General features: G+C 39.1%; 1 protein-coding gene across 11 annotated transcripts in view; it reads right to left on the reverse strand.

Moving 5' to 3' along the window:
- GOLGB1 (golgin B1) overlaps positions 1-21,423 on the reverse strand; it is an 89,311-nt gene that overhangs the window by 981 nt on the left and 66,907 nt on the right. For 7 of the 11 annotated variants that reach the window (XM_049628248.1, XM_049628247.1, XM_049628245.1 and 4 more), the window contains 7 exons: positions 16,412-16,590; positions 9,557-9,722; positions 9,218-9,355; positions 3,469-3,612; positions 2,598-2,695; positions 1,988-2,122; positions 279-384 (listed from right to left, as the gene is read on the reverse strand). In XM_049628248.1, the coding sequence (XP_049484205.1) occupies positions 279-384; positions 1,988-2,122; positions 2,598-2,695; positions 3,469-3,612; positions 9,218-9,355; positions 9,557-9,722; positions 16,412-16,590 (966 nt within the window). Of the gene's footprint in view, positions 1-278; positions 385-1,987; positions 2,123-2,597; positions 2,696-3,468; positions 3,613-9,217; positions 9,356-9,556; positions 9,723-16,411; positions 16,591-17,681; positions 17,768-21,423 lie in introns of those variants that run through there. The other 4 variants (XM_049628246.1, XM_049628251.1, XM_049628249.1 and 1 more) reach the window with 4 other exon arrangements.

The following is a 21,423-nucleotide window of genomic DNA, read 5'->3' on the forward strand; positions in this document are numbered from 1 at the left end:
AAGAAAAATTGGAAAGTCAGAGAGGTTTGCCCTACAGGGATATGTCCCTTTCCCTTCTCCCAACATTGCAGGAAAGAGGTATCCTGAGAGAAAGCTCCTTCAGGGTCACTTGGCCAACTCCACTAGGTTCCTCTAACCTTCCATACCCTTCTAGTCTTAGATTCATCAGGTACTCAGTGCCTGGACTTCCACCTTCCTTTTCCTTGACTCCTTGCCCTCAATGCAGCCAGCCCTGTCTGATAGCTTAGTACCCTCTCCTTAGTTTCTCCCCTTCTTACCCTTCGACAGCTGCTGCTTGTAAGATCTATTAACAGTGCCTGTTCCTGAGTGCCACAGGAGCCAATGATAGGAGACCGCGCAGAGTCCCATTCACTGTGCTCCAACCTGTGTTGAGGGAAAAAAAGAGACATGGCTTGGTTTATAGCACAAGCAGCTGATGAGGTGAAGTCTTCCCAGCCATCCTGCTGTGTGATGTAGCACGACAGACTGGCAGCAAAGGCTGCTACTATAGTTCCTGTCCCTACACAAGCAGTGTGTGTGCAGGCAGATTGGTTTCTTTCAGCAGCAGTTAACGGTGAGGATAACTACCAGGAATTAATAATTGCCTACTATGTATCAGATGCTGGACTGGGTGCTGTACATATATTTAATCCTCAGGTTAGAGGTTGGTGTTACTATCTTCAAACTAATGTTGTCTTGTCCATGGTGGCACAGCCAGTAACAGGTCAAGCCAGAATTCAAAACCCAGGTTTGTCTCTAAACCTCACGTCTGTTTTTTGTTTATTTTTTTTTCCAATACACCAGAGAAACTCATTAAATTGTTTTTTCATTTACCAAAGGCTAATTAGGCAAAAGCATCCAAGGAAGATTTTTGTGAGGTTCTTAGAATTAAACTGAACTGCCAGCCTCTACTGCTTCTTCATTTTTTGCTGATTTAATACTGGCACTTCTCTATGTAATGAAGAAGCTGCCTTTTTCCATTCAATGGTTTCTCAAAAAACATCAACTGCATCAAAGGGGCTGCGGTAACATAGCACATTTGAACAAATATTTGCCTATAGGTATGCACTTTTTAATCATGGTGGGGAGGATGGAACTCTCCACTCCTCCATATGAAGTGATGTCCATTAGTCTAACACTCCTGGCCTCTCATTGCAGGTCACCGAATTTTCTCCTGGAAAGAAAGAATATTTTAATCTGATTTGTGAGTTTGGAAGGAGAAACTGAATGAGTACAGTCTAGCTCCATCATGCCAGTTTTCCTCTGAGAGTCAGGCTGACTGCACAGTACACCTTCTGTGTCTGTTCCTCCAGATGATAAGCTTTTCAGGGACAGCCCTGACCTGGAACAGCAAAGTGTGGCACTATGCAGGTCAGTATGTCAACTTCTGTAGGCTAGGCCGAGGAAAAATGAAATGTTTGTAAATATTGGTGAACCAAACAGCATTGGCTGCTTTTAAATAACAAGTCCACTGGGGGTGCGTGGGTGGCTCAGTTTGTTAAGCGTCCAACTCTTGATTTCAACTCAGGTCATGATCTCATGGTTTGTGGGTTCGGGGCCCCGCATTGGGCTCCATGCTGGCAGTGCAGAGCCTGCTTGGGATTCTCTCTCTCCCTCTCTCTGCTCCTCTCCCACTCACTCACTCTTTCTCAAAATAAATTTCTTTAAAAAGAAATAACAAGTGCGCTTAGTTCCACATACACTGCACAGTACATGTGAAAGAAGCTCTAACATGGCAGAGTGTGGGGCCTAGGCGGGCTGCACTTGATCAGCTGCCTACATCTGCATTCTGCATCAGGGCCGAAGAGGACACTGTGGAAGGGCTAAGCTTAGACTAACGTAGCTTATCTTGACCCCAAACTTCACTGCAGCACCCATCTCAAGATGGGATTAGATCCTAATTATTCCCAAGTCTGGCCACTGAAGTGTACCCAGTGTATCAGAAAGGATGAGAAGTGAACAGAGGTTATCTCCCTCAGTCCTTTACCGCCGGATCTGCTCCTCAGCCACAGAAAGGGCAGTCTCAGCAGCCACTCTTTGGTCTCGTTCTTCTTCCAGCAGCTTCCGCAATTCGCTCATCTCTTGTTTAGTGTTGCACAGCTGCTGCTGGGCTTCAGAAAAGCTTCAAAATAAAAGGACATCAAACAGCATCAGTAGGTGCAGAACATAGTTGCTGACACAAGGGATTCAAAGCCTTCGTAAGATTATAAAGCAGGAAAATGTATAGACATTTATACAAACAAAAAATAGGAAGGGGAAAAGATTTTTTTAAAAAAAGAACATTTTAAAAGTGTAGCTGTTGAAATAAGTTGCAGAGAATGCCTTAGAGATTTTAGAGATTGACTGCATATCTTTCATTTGAATACCACAGGATTAGTGGTGTGTGTGTGTGTGCGCGCAGGTGTGCTCCCATTGCCTGACAAACTTTCAACTTTACAAATTTGTTATTATAGTTGGTACAATTTAATCCTCACACCAATCCGGTGAGGCTGATAAGAAGTCATATTAAACCCATACTCTGGGCTCCAGTTCCATCTAGATGACTGTCCATTTCTGTACACTAGTGTGTGCACCAGGGTTGAGGGCTGCTCCCCTACCTGAGCTGTGGCTCCCTCAGTTCCTCAGGATCACTCTTCCTGTGAGCTCCATTCTTTTCCTGGGGAGCTCCTGGAGCAACATCTATATTCAGTGGCCCCTAGAAGAAGAATAAGTTTAGTAATTCAGAGATGAAAGCACTTAAGAAACCGCTTGGGCAAAATGAGAACTCACTGAACACCAGAGAGAATGAGACACCCTGGAGAAAAACACTCCTCTTGTCGTTCTCTTCAAGTACAGAGTCAGAAGTGAGAATCTTCTGCTCTAAGAGATTAATCTCCTACCTGAAACTCTTGATTAGATTTTCTCCCAGATAATCATTTTTTAATCTCTCTTCTTAAAATTTTAAAGGCTTACCGCTGAAATCTGCTTTTTTTCTAGTGGAGGCTCATGGATTTTCCAAAAGCTACTCTGATCCTTCCGTTGTTCGACTACTCGCAAACCTCCTCCTTCCCTGTCCTATTCATCTCCATGCTAATTCTCACTACCTCCCAGCTTCAACAGTACACACCGCTAGGCTGTGTCACCAGCCCCACCTATTTTGTTTCTCAGGGCCAAATCTTCCTACAGCTTTCTTATTTCTTGAAGCCAAATCCACAGTCTTAGTGACAGAGTTAAAGCCTCAGTCATCAGTTTCCCACTCACTTTTTGATTTCTCTCCCACCATCTCACTGATCTTTGTCCTTCTAATCCCTTCACTCTTTAATTTTTCTAGGCCTTATTCCCATCTCAGCGAATGCTCTCCTCTCTTCCATCACACCTAATTAATCTTTAGCCTGAGGCACCAGCCTCTCCCATGCTGCTCTTTATGCTTTCCCATTTGCACTCAATTTTGTAACCCTTTTCCCAGCCTCTCGCCGCCTTCCAGCTCACCGCTTGCAGCTCCTGGACCTGCTTCTCCAAGACTGTGCAGTGATTAAAAAGGTCAGTGTAGTGCTGCTGGTTCTCACGAAGACTCTGACTGGTATCGCTGAGCTGTATTGAAAGGGTATTTTTCTCTTCGAGTAGTTGAGAGAACTGCAACAGTGGAGAGGGGAAGGACTGTTTCACAAGAAGCAGTCCTTAGGAAGACTCTTGGAGTTTCAAGGATCTAATTTTTTTTAATCCAAGACCTTTATTTCAATAATAGTAACAAGAGCATTGTGTGTTCCTTCAAACTGAGAAAACTCAGAATTTTTCAACTGAAAAAGGAAAATAATTCTGGAGAAGTGGTAGGAAACTATTTGTGGTGCCTAGTACATTGACTGGGAAACCAGAAAGCAGAAACCCACAAGCAATCTGATAGTACAAACTATTGCAGGTATGTAAAGGAGAAAGATAGCAGGTTGGGTCCAAGATGAAATAACTCACAAATGACTATAATCCTTAAAAGTCGATAAGAGATAGAGCTGTCACCTAAAAATTCACACAACCACAGTACTGGGCAGATTCTTCAATGCTGCAGAGAGTTACAAGTTGTCAAGAAGGTAGAAAAAGAAATTATCATGGGTGGTAGGTGGGAGACACAGAAGAAATCCTAAATTTCTATGTACATGTAAGAAACTATACTGGGAGCACAGACTCTCACAGGTGGAAATATTTCAGTCACTCAAAGCAGGACCTTCCTTTACTACCTAAGAGGTAGTTATTCAGTCTTTCCTTGAACATGTCCAGTGTCAGGGGTGCTCACCACCTGACAGAACAGCCCACGTCAGTTTTTACCAGGTCAAAAACCAGAAAATTATTTTTTCTATTGAATGAAAAATTTACCCATTGTAGCTCCTACGATGACTTGAATTCAATCCCCTGGAACTACAATTCTAATTCCTCACTTGCAGGCTTGTCAGGTTTCAAGTTTTAGTTATGATTAATACCCAGAAATATTAACAATCAGAGATACTTCTTCAAAGTCCCTGCTATAGGACTGTATGCATTATGCGAAGGGAAACCAGTGTACCTGGACACATGTTCAATCTTTCCCTGAGTATTCCTTTTGTAATTATTCTGAGTTAGTACTTGTGTGAAAAAGTGGACTCAATGTTCAAAGAGAAGATAAATTCTTCTAGAGATACTCTGGCTGGATGGGAAGGACATTTGATACTCACAGAAAACTAGAATAAGAAATCCACATGGTATAACAAAAATATTTGCATAGCCAAAATAAAAATCACAACAAATAACCTTACCTCTGAAAAGCAAGTTTACAAAGTAATTTTTATTTTTTTTTTATTTTCTATTTTATTTTTCATCTATTTAATTTAAATTTAATTTTTTTAATGTCTATTTATTTTTTGAGAGACAGAGCACAAAGGGGGCAGGGGCAGAGAGAGAGGCAGACACAGAATCCAAAGTAGGCTCCAGGCTCCAAGCTGTCAGCACAGAGCCCAATGTAGGGCCTAAACCCAGGAACCATGAGATCATGACCTGAGCCGAAGTCGGACACTCAACTGACTGAGTCACCCAGGCACCCCGACAAAGTACTTTTTAAAGTATCATCTGATTTGAGAGAGGTAGAGGAATGATTTCTGTCCCCGTTCATAAATAACAAACAAGAGACGATCAGTGACATGCCCAACAACATGTAGCTAATAGATGACAGACCAGGACTCAAGTATGGTTCTTGATTCCAAGTCTAAGGTCTCCCTACTACATGATGGCATCCCATCTGCGGGTTCAGTGAGGGAAGTGAACCAGGTTATGGTTTTTTGGGGGGAGTACGACAAGTGAGCAAAGAAAAGGATATAAACGTTTGAGAAGCAATACTAATTTGAAGACAGGGGTAGACATGACTACTGGGTACAATGATAACTACTGGGTTCTGAGACAGAGTATTATAGTCTCCTAACAAACAAAAATTAATTTTCCTGGCAACAGTGAACAGCTCAAACTGTACAAAAACAAACAAACAAACACCTCTCAATATTGAAAAATACAACACTTTATTTTTCCTTCACAAATCTGAAGGAGAAAACTTCGATTTGTAAAACTCACTGGAAGCAAAACCCCTCTTCACTGAAAAAGTCTAATTGCTTATTAGCCAGCCATCCTCATATAAAGCACTTTTCCTAATGTTTGCATTATTCTTTCTAGAATTAGACACAGATCCCTATAGCTCAGGTATTGACAAACTTTGTTCCAGGGTCTACTGCCTTTTTTTGTAAATAAGGTTTTATTGGAACATGACCACTCTATTTATGTGCCACCTGCGGCTGCTTTTGTGACACAACTGCAGAGCTGAATAGTGGTAACAGAGACGGCATAGCCTACAGACCTAAAGTATTTACCATCTGGGCCTTGACAGAATTTGCTGACCTCTGTTCTAGCTCATAAGCTATTGTACTTCATCATATCTATACTTATAAAAACAGATGCAGGAGGGAATGATCTAGACTACATTATACCAATAATCATTCCTCTCATGTTTTTAAGTTTGTATTATATACAAACATCCAACCATGCTGGCAGAATTATATACATAAAGTCTGAGCATCCATGGAAAGAATTAGGGCAGTGGCTTGGAGAGCAGCCATTCTACGCTGACAGCCCATCTACTGTGCTCCATCCTAGGGCCCAAGAAGAAATTCTCCTAGGTAGCTGGGACCCATCTAGAGTGAGGCTCTAAACTCATCAGATAATATGCTCCATGAGGGACTACTGTGTATCCTAACATACGGCCAGGCCCATAGAAGGCAAATAATAGTTATTTGCTTGATGAATGAATGAATGACACTAGGGACAGAGATACTTTACAGTTGATTTCTAAAGGAAGTACTCTTTCTCACCCAGAATGATAGTGACTCAAAGTAGTGCTTCTCATTCTTTAAGTGGTAGATGAAGTATATCTCAATAAAGTTGTTAAAGAAAGCATAACTGTGATTATGACCCAGAACCAGTACATAAATATATATAATTGAAGCTAAAGTTTCCCAAAACAAGATATGTTCTTTATTATATATATTACATAATACATACATATTTCCAATCTTTTTTACTGTGTTTTTTTACAAAACACTATTTGCACTGCTTCTAATAGCCCTAAACTGGAAAAACCCAAAAGTCCTTTAAACAGCAGAACAGAGAAACCATGGTATAAGCCTACAATGCAATACTGTACAGTATGAGAAGGAAAAATCACACTATATACAACAGGATGAATCTCACAAAATAAATGAAGCAACATAAGAGAGAAGATATGATTCCATGCACCTGTAGTTCTAAGAAGGGGGTGGTCATGAACAGAAAAGGACACAAGGGATTTCTAGGGTTCTGGTATGTTCTGATTGTTGATCTGGGTGCTGGCTATACAGGTGTCTTCACCTTGTGAAAATATGCCATGTTGAATTTATGGTTTGTATGCTTTTTTGTATCTTTACTCAATAAAACATTAACATTAGGGGCGCCTGGGTGGCTCAGTTGGTTGAGCATCAGACTTCAGCTCAGGTCATGATCTTTTGGTTAGGGAGTTCAAGCCCTGCACTGGGCTAGCTGTTGTCAGCATGGAGCCTGCTTCGGATCCTCTGTCCCTCTCTCTGCCCCTCCCCCGTGTGCGCTCGCGCTCTCTCTCTCTCTCTCTCTCTCAAAAATAAACATTAAAAAAAAGTTTACATTAAAAATTTTTTAGTTGCTACCCACTAAAATGACCTCATCATTTACTAATAGCCCTGAATGGCAGTTTAAAATACTGTCCTAGAAAGACAAATGCTCAAAATGATTTAGAGTGATTTTCAGGGCAGCAAATGTAACAAGGCTGAGATGGAATCTAGTTTATGGAAAAAAGGGGAACTGGATAGGAGCTGCTCTGGAGCCCCCTTGAAAACACCCAGACAGGGGCACCTGGGTGGCTCAGTCAGTTGAACATCTGACTTTTGACTTCAGCTCAGGTCATGGTTCGTGAGTTTGAGCCCTGCATCGAGCTCTGCACTGACAGTGTGGAGCCTGCTTGGGTTTCTGTCTCTCCCTCGCTCCCTCTCTCTCTGCCCCTCTACCACTGCCCCCTGCAAAATAAATAAATTTAATAAACTTACTTTATAAGAAAAAATAACCACTCCCAGACAATTACCCCAATAAAAGCCCTATAGTTTTACTCATTCATTTGGATCAACAAACCTATTTTTTAAAATGCAAATTTGTCTGCCAAAGTTAATAGCATTATCAGCATCTGATACTTTGATGTCAATTAGTTGAATTTAACATTTAATAACTACCTTCTACATAAGCTAGGTACTGTGCTTTTCCACATACTATTATCATATTTATCTCAGAATGACCTCCTCCTAACACTTTAGGTAAATTACTTAATACCTCTGGGCCTTAGTTTCCTCATCTATAATACAGCTTACCAATCTTTACCATTTTTGGATCATAGATCCCTTGGTGAACTGATGAGTTCTCATGATGAGAAACTTACACACACACACACACACACACACACACACACACACACACACCATTTTGTATATACTTTTTGGACATTCACAGCTTTCCTCAAAGCCAATCTTTGTACTCTACAGTCTAAATGACCTCTTAAATCCCTTCTAGTTCTAACATAAACTACCTAGCTGGGTTCCTCTGAAGAAGTCAGAACTAGGGAGTTGCCACCAGAGAATATTTGAAGTCAGAAAGCAACAGGAATATAATGATTCATAAGAAGGTGGGGAAGGAGAGGTAGGTGAAGGAGGAAGAAAAGCCAGAGAATGAATGAGGAGAGAAGACACAGATGTAAAAAGGCTTCCAAGAATAATTTTCTTCCAAGAATAATCTTGCCTTGGCGAGGGGTACCTGGGTGGCTCGGTCAATTGGGCGTCCAACTTCAGCTCAGGTCATGATCTCACAGTTCGTGGGTTCTAGCCCCGCGTCAGGCTCTGTGCTGACAGCTCGGAGCCTGGAGCCTGCTTCAGATTCTGTGTCTCCCTCTCTCTCTCTGCCCTTCCCCTGTTCATGCTCTGTCTCATTCTCTTTCAAAACTGAATAAACGTTAAAAAAACATTAAAAAAAAAAAAAATCTTGCCTTGGCGAGATTGGCTCTAGGGACCAGATGGCAAAGTGGCTCTTCCCTACAGAAATACATCCTATCTACTCCAGCATGCTTCCTTAGAGTGTCTAGAATGGCATGGCTGGGGTTTGGGGGAAAATCTGGCTTCTTTAGTTCCAGAATGTTAGACACCAGTGAAGAAGCCTACAAATGGAGTGGAACAAAGAGCAGCCCTCTCACCTCTATCCCTGCTATCTAATCACATCTGAAAAGCTTCCTCCTGGAGACATTTTCCTGTTGCACATTGATGGGAAACAGAGAGGAAGGTGTTGGAGGATTTGTGGGGAGTTACCTCAATATTACTAACAAGGGATACAGATGGGGAGAGAATGCTGGGGAATAAGCCTTCCTAAAAGAGTTGGATTTTTTTTTTTTTTATTCTTATTGAATAGATTTCACCAATCATTCCCAAGGACACTCCAAGGATGAGGAAGTGGATATGGTCCCGTATCTGTGCTTTGCGGGGAGCAACCCAGGCTCCAAGAAAGGTAAATCTTCTGCGCCCTAAGATATGCTATAGCTAAAACCCAGGCTTAATCAGTTCCTACATACGACCTTGCTTCTGGTCATGGAAATAAGAAATTGAATTTTAGTCTAGTAGGAAACACTTACCTTACTGTTTAGTTGCTGAATTCTCAATTCCTTTTGGTGAATTTCCTTTAAGCTGTCATTGAGCTGAGTCCTAAGAAGTTCTGTCTCATAAACTAGATTTTGTGATCCATCTAGGGATGCCAATGTCTCTGGGGATGCCTGCCAGGATACAAACACTGATGAAATTCCCTCCCAATGCTGTTCATGCTTAATTCCTTCCCTCAGTAAATTCTGTCCACTTCATAGGAGGTCACAAGACAGCTTGTCCAAGAGTGGTAGATGGGCACTTGGCTTGCAGGAAGCTGATTCTTCCTGGGTGGTGGTTATCTCTAAGTAGCAATCAGCACTGAAATTACTCACCTGTCTTTGGTACTGTACTTTGAGGGCCTCAGTATGGGAGGAAGGAGATCTCAATTCCCTTATAAGATTCTGCAGATGACTGAGCTGCTGATCTTTATCTGAGATAGCCATAAGGTACTGTTCCTTCATTCTCTTCTCCTGGGCTTCCCAGGAGCTCTTCTCCACCCTACAAAACACATGAAATGATCATAGGCAAAAAATACTTGTGAGACAAAGATGAATAATTACATATTCAAAACAGTAGCATGGGCTGTAGAGATGTAGTAAATATGTAACCAATTGAAATTTATATTATAAATTGAACTGTACAGCAAGATGATGAAGCTGAACTAATAAAATAATTTCAACTGGCAAGACCAACGATGATTTTATAGAAAAACGTTCCAGGAACATACTGAACAAAAGGCACAAAAATGAACACACACACACACACACACACACACACACACACACGCACTGAATTTGGAAGTGGAGTAGCATGTAAAGTGGATAGGGTAGGAAATGAGGATGGAGAAGTGAGGTTGGATCATGTGGGGCACTGAGTGCATGCTAAATAAAGCTTACTTTATAAGCAATGGGAAACTACTGTAACTCTTCGGAAAGGTAGTGCCAGATGCAGTCTAATGTTATAGTGACAAAAATACAACTGTAGAGTCTTGTAGGAACTGGGTTCAAATGCTGGCTCTGTCATAAACTAGGCATCAGACCCTGAGTAAAGTTTCTTAATCTCTCTGAGTTTCACTGGTGAAATGGGAATACATATCTATTCCTGAAGATTATTCTGAGGATTGAATGAGACACTGTATGCCATGCACCAGACACAGAGCCTGCCACATCATAATCGCCCAACAAATATGAGCTGCTGATATTTTTATTCCCTAAACTTAGCCAAGAGGAAGGCTTCTTTCTGATCCCAGCTAATTTTTTGTAGTACTAGCAAAAACTGCATCTCTGTCATATTCTTTAGTTCTACTTCTCTCTGTACTGTCTAGAAGAACTCATTAGAATTGTAATCAAATTTCTTCAGTGTCTCTTCACTTTAAATAATGCCCATGTCTCTATTTGTCCCAATAATACAAGATTTTGTTTGAATTGAATCTGACTTTTTTTTGTCTTTCACTTTAGAAAAAAGGTACAATGGTCCCTTCTTTTCTAAATGGCAAATACCTGTTATGAAATAATACTGCTTTGCTAAGAAGTGAGTTGGAATACAGTCAAAATGTTTTCAAATAGGCAGAGCCAAAACTTAGAAACTAAAATGAAATTTTATTACAAGGTCACTATATGTAAAAGGCACAAGAACTTTCAACACTTTCTTTGATATTTGTGAAAAAATGAGAGAGAACAATTTAAGAGCGTAATGCAGAAGAAAGACCATAATCTTCCATAAAAAGCTTCAAGCTGCCATTTTTCTGGAAGGTGGTGATGGCATGGAAAGAGACGCTCAAAGGAGAATAGGGCCTAAGAAACAAAGCCGATTATTCATGTAACTCAGCCATTACAGGGTTATACCTCACTTACCCCTTATGTAAGAGAGCACAGGAACCAGAGCAGAATGAGCAAACCAATAGCTACAAGGGGAAGAGAAAGGTCATGGTATAAATCCAGGCTCTCCTAATAAGCCAACCCTGAGGCTAACAGAGGTTTAAACAAGATGTTCCAGCCTTTTCATATTTGAAAAGCTAATTTCCCCCAAGTATATCAAGAGCAAACGACAGAGAGCCCTGAAGATATTCAGCTAAAAAAACCTGGTCCTAAAGTCAGGGAATCAAACCTGTGTCTTCATTTTCTTCTTCCTTCTAAATGTGAAGTAAAATATCTTCCTTTCCTCCCCCCAATTTACTCACATTCACTTGAGATATAATTTTACTTTTCTTCAAAATTGCTCAACTGTGGAAGGTCAAGAGAGAAAGGCTAAGAGAAAGGTACATGGGGACACAATGAGGGGGCAAAAAAATCAACAGACCAGAAATCATTTTTTTCTCTTCTCTAAGATTCAACTCTATAAGGAAAGTATCCTTTTAGGATGCCCTTTCAGGAAATTTAAAAGGGAAGAGGTGTCTACAGAAAATAAGCCTTTAGAGCTTTGCAGCTCTTAAGTTTATACTGGTAACTGGACACTTAATATATTTGTAGTTCCAGGTGACCTGGAGATAATATGGGAGCATCAACTTGATGTCTCCCATATGGTTCCAATCATCTTTGGAGATCCCTAAATTCAAAGGTCAGTTTTACTATGCATTTGGAAAAAGACACACCGAGATCCTGATCTCTTGATAATGCACTGATTCTAAAAGACTCTAACAGAATAAACTCAGGGTAGCTATTCCCTGGGCAGGGAATGAGTGGGGGGAGATAAAGCTGAAACGGAGCAATTCATTTTTTCTCTTGAGATTCAACTCCAGAAAGAATAAACAGAAGAAATTTGTGTTCCCAGAGAGCAAAAATTCAATTTTTTTACCTTTGCAATCATCATTTGGTTAAAAATGTGTACTTTTATTATTTGGAGAGGCTATCAACTCCATGAAATAGGTTATATATATGTTCACTTACAAGAAAGTCAATAAGATGTTAAATATGAAAACCTTTTAGATGTAATTTTACTGGGCAAAATTTAAATTACCAAGTTCTACAAAGCTCTGTAAAGCTGGCTTAAGGTTTATTTTGAAATGCCACGTTAGCAAAATGTATGTTATCTAGGATCGGTGAAGAAACAAATCTTTTGTGTCTGCACATTAAGAGCTGCCTTAGGGCCATTCCAACAATACTTTTATTATATTGCTAACTGCCACGATGGTAGCCCCTCTGTAAGTTGGATAGGAATCTAGACTCCACCTGTATTCTCTGTATTCACTTGCCGATAGCAGCAGGTGAGACAAAACAGGTGCTGCATGATTAGCAGTACTTTCCAACACGGAGATTCTTCTTTTAGTACCAAACTTTGAAAGTTTTGGATTTGAAACAGCAATAAAGTTCCAACAGTGAGGTTGCAACAACAGGATTTGTTTTTACATACTGCTAAGCATTTCTTCTTTACCTTTCTTTTTGGATCAAATTTGTTAGAAACACTGAATTTAAAAACCAGCCAGAAGTACAGTTCTTATTATATTTTTTTCTGCTCTAATAGTACCATATAACACTATTATTCATCTTTAAAAGAAAAGGGCTTGGATTTCTGGATACAGACAAGAGGGAGTGGATGCATATCTCCTTATTTCCCCCACTAAGTATAGATAAAAACCCTGGGAATTATGTATAAAAACAAACACAGGAAGACCCAGAAACATGGAGAGAAGAAATTGGACCAACTAGGGACCCCAGGACATGAGAAATGACACAGCATTGAATTTGCTGGTTTTTCTTTTTGAATTTTATATATCCCAAACTGGGTGAAGAAGGATCCAACAATCTAGAAACACCAGTGAGTACCAAGTAAAGTTTGTTCCCACTTGCCAAAAGACCACTTGCCAAAAGCCTAGTGAGGCAAATATTAAAGACAGTAATCACTCTATTCTAGGTGAACATCATGGAAAAACCACAGCACCTTCCCTCCACCCCAAATCAACAAAATCCTAGTGGAAAGAGCAGACTTATATCTTTGCCTAGAGATAATTAGGTGTAATTCACCCTCTTTGCTGGGTGGTATCAGAAAAGGCCAAAGTACCCTGGACTATCACCACTACCCAGTGGAAAAGAGGTGACTCTGACTGCCCCCACCTACACCCCACTATAGTGTCAATGTAAACAACATGTGGGGTCTAGACATCTACCTCTACCCATAACAAGGTAACAAAGCAGAGGTAGTATCAGAGACAGGTTCCCTGTCCCTGTGCAGGTAGTATCAGAAGAGGTCAACAGAAAGTTTGGACTTTGGACTTCTGGACCAGGGGTAACAAGAGGAGTAGATGTCTACCTATTCAACCACCTTCCTGCAATGTCAGTAGGGACTGAGTGAGGAACCTATATTTTCCCCCACTGTCCAATGATAATGAAATGCCTCTCTCCAAAACCTGCCACCCCCAATGGTATCAATGGAGTCCATGTATGGACCTTGGACTTGTATTCTCACCTAACAATACTGATGCACTGCTCCCCACCAAGTGCAGTGTCAATGAAGTACAAATGGGGAACCTGGGCAGCTGTCTCTTCCTGGCAGTATCAAGGCACCTCTTCTCCTGGGGTAACAATGAAGGCTGAGTAGACAGCCCACTGGGCTGCACCCTCCATCTAGCAGTGGAAGCCTACTAAAGCAGAGAATTTAAGTAAGATTGAGAGTCATATCACCTCCAAAATGTTCAAGATACAACTGAAAATCACTCATCATACTAAGAACCAGGGAAGTTATGACTTGTCTGAGAAAAGAAAATTAACAGATTACAACACTGAAATGACACAGATGTTGAATTAAATCTATAGAATTATATAAGGATTTTAAAGCAGCCACCACAAAAATGCTTAGACAAGCAATTACTAACACACTGGAAACAAATGAAAATACAGAATGCTTCCCATTTCTCCAAAGACAATATTCAGATGGGCAACAGACACATGAAAAGATGCTCAGCATCATAATCTTCAGAGAAAGGCAAATCAAAACCACAATAAGGTATCACCTCACAGCAGTCAGAATGGCTATTATCATAAAGACAAGAAATAGTTAAGTATTGGTGAGGATGTGGAGAAAAAGGAAACTTCAATTACTGTTACTGGGAATATAAACTGGTACAGCCACTATATGAAACAGTATGAAGGTTCCTCAACAAATTAAAAATAGAATACCATACAACCCAGTAACTCCACTTCTGGGTATTTTCCAAAAGTAAACAAAACACTAATTCAAAAAGATATATGCATCCTTATGTTTACTGCAGCATTATTTACAACTGCAAAGATATAGAAGCAACTCAAGTGTCCACTGACAGATGAATGGGTAAAGAAGATCTGGTATACACACACACACACACACACACAGGAATATTACTGAACTAAAAAGAGAAGGAAATTTTGTCATTCACAACAACATGGATGGACCTAGAGGGTATTATGCTAAATGAAGTAAGTCAGACAGAAAATGAGACAAACACCATATGATTTCACTTATATGTGGAATCTGAAAAACAACAAACAAAGAAATGGACTCATAAATACAGAGAACAAACCAGTGATTGCCAGAGCAGAGGGGGTGGAGGAGGGATGGCAAAATAGGTGAGAGGATTAAGAGGCAGAAACTACCAGTTATAAAACAAATAAGTCACAGGAATGAAAAGTTCAGCATAGGAAATATAATCAATAATATTGTAATAACTTTGTATGGTGACAGATGGTAACTACACTTATCACAGTGAGCACTGCATAATTTATATAATTGTTGAATCACTATGTTGTACAGCTGAAACTAATGTAACATTGTATGTCAATTATACTTCACTTAAAAAAAGAGAAAACCTTAGCAAAGAAATAGAAGATACAAAGAAGACTGAAAAGAAATCTTAGAACTTAAAAATATAATATCCAAAATAAAAGCTAATAACTCAATGGGCTCAACAACAGAATAGAAGTGATGAAGAAAAAAAATCAAGAATCAGTGAATATGAAGCTAGAACTGAAATTACTGAATTTGCAAATAGAGAAAAATAATCATTAAATTGGATTTCATCAAAATTAAAAAGACATTGAGAAGAATGAGAAGATAAGCTGCAGACTAGGAGAAAATATTTGCAAGCCACGTATCTGATAAGGAACTTGTACCTAGAACATATAAAGAATGCTCAAAACTCAAGAGTAAAAAAAAATTAACAACCCAAATAAAAAATGGACAGAACACATGAACAAACATTTCATTAAAAAGGACATATGCATGTCAAACAAGCAACAAAAAAATTTTCAACATTATTAGCCATTATGCAAATTAAAACCACACTGGGATACCATGGCGTATCTACTAAAAAACTACGATACAGTCACAATATCAAATGCTGACAAGAATACAGCATTCAATATTGAAACTAGATCATTCATATATTGCTGCTAGGAATATAAAATAGTACAGTCATTCTGGAATATAGTTTTATAATTTCTTAAAAAACTAAACAGACACTTACCATACAACCTAGCATTTGCACTCCTGGACAAACATCTCAGAGAAATGAAAACTTATTTTCCACATAAAAACCTATACACAAATGGTTATAGCAGCTTTATTAATAACACATAAAAATGAGAAGCAACACTCACGTGTGAATGGTTAAAGCAGTATATTCATACCATGGAATACTATTCATCAATAAAAAGAATGAACTATTGATACACGAACAATGTTGATGGACCTCAAAGGCATTTATGATATGTGAATAAAGCTAATTTCAAAAGGTAACATACCGTAGGATTCCACTTAAAATGATGTATGTTAACTAACTGGAATTTAAATAAAAACTTTTAAAAAATTCTCAAAATGGCAAAATGATAGAGGTGGAGAACAGATTAGTGGTTGCCAGAGTAGGATATTGGCATAGGAGGGCGAGGAAGTGACTATTTTCAGTGATGATTACGTTTATTTACACATATGATAAAGTTGCACAGAACTATGCACACATACCACACACATACATATGTAAGTGAACATAAAATTGATGAAATCTGAAAAAGGTCTATGACTCACACCCATGTCATTTCCTAATTTGGGTATACTATAGTAATGTAAGATATTACCATTAGAGGAAACTGGGTGAAAGGTATACAGGAGCTCTCTACTATTTTTGTAACTTCTTATAAAACTATATTTTATAATAAAAAGCTAAAAAAAAAAAAAAAAAGAAAACTAAAAGAAAAAGAGTCAAAAAGCAGGGATTATCATACCTGAGCTGATGCAGCTCATGTTGCCAGGAGAGATTTTCCTGCCTTAGCTCTTCTTGCATAATCTGAAAATTTTTTGTCTTATCTTGATACTCCTGAAGTTGAGCCTTCAGTGGACGTAACTCAGTGATTTCTTGGTTAATCTGTAAGTATTGCTGCTGCAGATTCTTCAATTCCTTCAGCTTTAACCAAAGGGAAAGTAACAGGGTGATTCATCACATCTCATTCACCCAGCTGTAAGTCATCAGCAGCTCTCTGCTAAGTCAGTCAGACACCACGACAGACTATCAGCACCTAACAGGTTCACTGACATATATTTGCAACATTAATCTCTAAAATGGTGAAATATAGGCAGCCAGGCTGGTGGGAATCACCCCATAGAGCTGCCATCAAGGCTATAGGGCCTGACCATTCCTGCAACTTGTACCCCAGCCTCCTGCTCCTGAGGTCCCCAGTTGATTCTAGATCTACAACCTGGACATAGGACAGACCTAGAGGACCTACAGTTTCTTTATGGGTGGTACCTCCCCAGAACAAGAAATGTAAAGATGGACTGACTTTCTATTTAGCCCTGTGCCCTGCTTAGGCTTTTAAACTTTCTTACATGGATATCAACCTTAACTCTAGCTTAGCTAATGTTGACTATGAAAAGAAGGCAGTGATGCCCAGGCCCAGGGATTAATAAGAGTACTTAGGCTTTGAGGGTCCAACATCCCGCCCACATAGGTTGTGTGACCCTGTGCACATTCCTCACACCCTCTAAGCCTTAATTTCCCTTATCTATAAAATTTCCCTTACCTTCCTTATAGTAATTCTCATTAGATTATGAGAATCAACTGACGAAATTAATGGTGGTAGTGATGATGGTTATGGTGGTGATGGTAATAATGATGATGGTCATATAATGATGGTGGACTTGCCTTTAATTAACAAAACTCTCTACCTACATTCCAGATATATCTTCAAATTATTTATCCCCAGTACTCTTTAAAAGCTTGGTAGTAAGAAATAATGTCAGGACATCTGGGCTAAAAGGGTGCATTGAACACATGTCTCTTTCACCCACTCTTAGAAACATCATTAAAGGTACAATAAAGGCATCATTTTATAAGCATAAAACACAAGAACAGGGAGAACAAGAGAGGAGTCAGCAACAACAAAATTAATTTTGGAAGCTGAAAAGCAGATGCATAAGTGGTAACTGACTTAACAGATCTGGGAAAGCCAAATCTTAAGCTGGCAGTAAGGAAAGCCAAGAACCAATGGAACTTACTCTGTAGAATCTTCAAAAGGCTCAGGAATTAACAGCACCAGGTACCTCTGGAAAAGATAGTGATGGGGGTAGGGAGAAGGTGGTGGCTGAAATAAGGAGAATTAGATGAAAGCTGCTTAAAAAACAATTACATCCCTAAATACTCCTCTTAGTTCCATACCTTTTGTTAACTCTAACAGACAACTAGAGTGTTATTCTTTGGAGAAGGTAAAAGAAGTGTCTCTGGGCCATCAAATACCAGGCACAACTGAAGGTAAAAAGACTGCTCTAAAACAAGGGTGATTGAGTCAATGTATGCCTTCTGAATGCTTGAAGTCTTTCCCCTACTCAGCTTGGACAATGCTGGCACCCAGGCCTTTACCATCCATGCAGGAAATGAGAAGTCTTCTCTAGAAAATCTGACCAGCCCAAGAGGAACTAAAGATACAACATGGGAACTACCCACAAAAAGTTCAGCAAGATCACCCTGCAATCACCAACCTCACAGTTGGTAAGCCCCATCCACAAGCTTTTTAGACCTTACCCTTAAACATGAAGAGTAATTCAAGGATTAACCCCCATCTGAAGAACGGATATCATTAAGTCTGGGATGAAAAGAACTAAAAGAAAAGTAATTCAGAAGAGATTAGCAGGAGGAAGAATATAATACACTTGAAGATTTAACAGAGAATATTGGAAATTAGAAACATTAGAGCAGAAATAAAAAATAAAGAAAAATTCATTATAAGAAAACATCAAAGAACAAAATTACCACCCCTATTCTTGGAGAAATAAGTTAAGAACATCTATCTATGTGACAAGAAAAAAAAAAAAGAAATACTTAGAAATTAGGAACATGATCATAAAAATGAAAACCTCAATATAAGGTTCTAAGGATAAAAGTGAGAAAGCCTTCCCAAAGTATAGCAAAAAGAATAGAAAGGAAAATTATAGAACCAATCCAGAAGGTCCTACATCTAAATAACAGGCTTTTCAGAAAAAAAGACAACAGAGAAAAAGGATGGGGAAAATGGTAAAACTGAATTCAAAAGAATCTCCCAAAATTGATGAGTATGACTTCTTGGATTTAAAGGACTAGAGAAAATGATGAATAAAAATAGATCCACATCAAAGTACATTATCATGAAATTTCAGAATACATGACTAAAAACTCTATACATTTCCAAAAAGAAATGAGAGAGACAAAAAGGAGATAAAGAAATAGATTATAGATAAAGGATCAGCAATCAGAACATTAGACTCCTGAACCACACTGTAATATAAAAGGCAATAGACCAATGTCTTCACAATTTTGAAGGGGAATTATTTTCAGCTTAGAATTCTATAGCCAGCCAAACTATCAATCAAGTATGAGAGATAAAAAGACATTTTCAATAAATTTACCTCCCCTGTATCTTTTCTTAGGGAGCTACCAACAAATCATTTGTTGGAAATGATTTCTTCCAACATGGGAATTCCAACAAGGGGAATTATTTTCAGCTTAGAATTCTATAGCCAGCCAAACTATCAATCAAGTATGAGAGATAAAAAGACATTTTCAATAAATTTACCTCCCCTGTATCTTTTGTTAGGGAGCTTCCAACAAATCATTTGTTGGAAATGATTTCTTCCAACAAAATGAAGACACAAAACCAAGACAAGGAAGACCTGGAATACAAAAAACAGGAGATCTAATACAAGAAACAGGTGAAGGGAGATATCCTAGGATGAAAACTAGGAGTGCACAGCAACTGGTTCATGTAAGAGCGAGAAAAAAAACTCCAGAATTTTCTTCATAAATGCAAAATTGATAGGAATAAACACCTTAAGAGGATATGTGGATAAATGGCAGTAAACCTAGAGGTAAATTATATTGATAAATAGAAAGAAAACTAGTAACAACAACAAAAATACAGCTATTAACTCTAAGGGGGAAAAAACATGCTGAGGAAAATAAAAGTAACATATCTCAGCTCTTATTTGTAGTCATAAAAATGTAAACACTGGGGCGCCTGGGTGGCTCAGTCGGTTAAGTGGCCGACTTCAGCTCAGGTCATGATCTCGCGGTCCGTGAATTCGAGCCCCACATCGGGCTCTGTGCTGACAGCTTAGAGCCTGGAGCCTGTTTCAGATTCTGTGTCTCCCTCTCTCTGACCTTCCCCTGTTCATGCTCTGTCTCTCCCTGTCTCAAAAATAAATAAAACGTTAAAAAAAAATTAAAAAAAAATGTAAACACTGAATACTGAATTAACCAGAATGCAAATTACATCAGTAGAATGGAAAACGGGCTGTATACTGAAAATGTGCATATGTACCATGGAAGTAGAGAGAGGAAAGAGACCTAAATAAATCCCCGTTAGCATAAAAGACAGTCAATAGCTAATACAAAGAATTAAAACTCAAGATGCATTACCAGCATGACATTTAGATACCGAGAAAACACCAAAATAATAAGACAGTTGAAAGCAAAGTGTCTTGGGAGGAGGAGAATCAGAGTTGGGAGTGCTGTTTTTCTAATCAAACACGTAGAACTGAGTGATATGCAGAATTTAGTGACATAGATGTGCATATAACTTTATTTTTTAAACAAAAAAGAAAAGCATTTTTTTGTTTTAAAACAAAAACATTTTTATGCACTAAATATATTCTTTATTCACTCCTCTAATCCAGATACTCTAAATATTAATCTTGGAATAGACTAGATCATCAGGAAGCTGTGTGTCTGGGACTGCATTTTAGCTGTTTGTATAAGTACCTTTAGGAAACTAGACAAAATTCTTTTGCTATGCAGTTACAGCAAGGAATGGCTAAATTAAACCTATAAAATAGGGAGCCGAGGTGGCTCAGTTGGTTGGGTGTCCGACTTCAGATCTGATCTCACCGTTTGTGGGTTTGAGCCCCGCGTTGGGCTCTGTGCTGACAGCTCAGAGCCTAGAGCCCGCTTCAGATTCTGTGTCTCCCTCTCTCTCTGACCCTCCCCCTACTTGCACTCTCTCTCTCTCTCTCAAAAATAAACATTAAAAAATTTTTTTAACCCCTATGAAATAACTATTATATTTACTGTAGAGAAGTAAAGGATATTTCACAATTTCATACGGTCCTCTCTATAGAAACACAAAAGAAATTTCTTGCAGGTCTCAATAAACTATTCTTATATCGAACAAAGTAGTTTTTCTTTCTTCCTTTTCCCTAAAACACGGATATTGTAATTCATGTATATGGATTTTTAATTCCTTATTTCTGATGGCTGCCAGAAAGCTGGAAAAAAATCTGATGACCCATCTTTCTAAAAAGATATTGTGACATCTCCTTGGGATACTAAATTTACTCCTGGTTTAATCTTTTTCTCTCCTATCCTCATCTTCTCTTCCTTCCCAGTTACTTGCATTATATTATCGTGAAAAACTGCTCATATCTTTATATGCTACTTCAAGTCATTTTCAGAATGAAATGAGTATAGGGGACTTCCAGAAAAGATGGCAGAGTCAGAGGATCCTAAAGTCACCTTGTTCCATGGATACAACTAGATAACAATCACATCAGTGTAAACAACCCTGAAAATGATTCAAAGACTGGCAGAACAGACTCCACAAGTAAACATACAGAAGAGACCACATCAGGTAGAAACACAGTTGGGAGCCAAGCTGACTCAGGAGACTGTCCATGGGAAGGAAGGACATCACAAGAACAGAGAAGGGAGAGGAGCAGACCCCATACCAGGCACCCCAGTCACAGGGACCTGTACTGGGAAGACAAAGCCTCG

This window comes from Panthera uncia, chromosome C2, assembly GCF_023721935.1.
Source record: "Panthera uncia isolate 11264 chromosome C2, Puncia_PCG_1.0, whole genome shotgun sequence".
Classification (NCBI taxonomy): domain Eukaryota; kingdom Metazoa; phylum Chordata; class Mammalia; order Carnivora; family Felidae; genus Panthera; species Panthera uncia.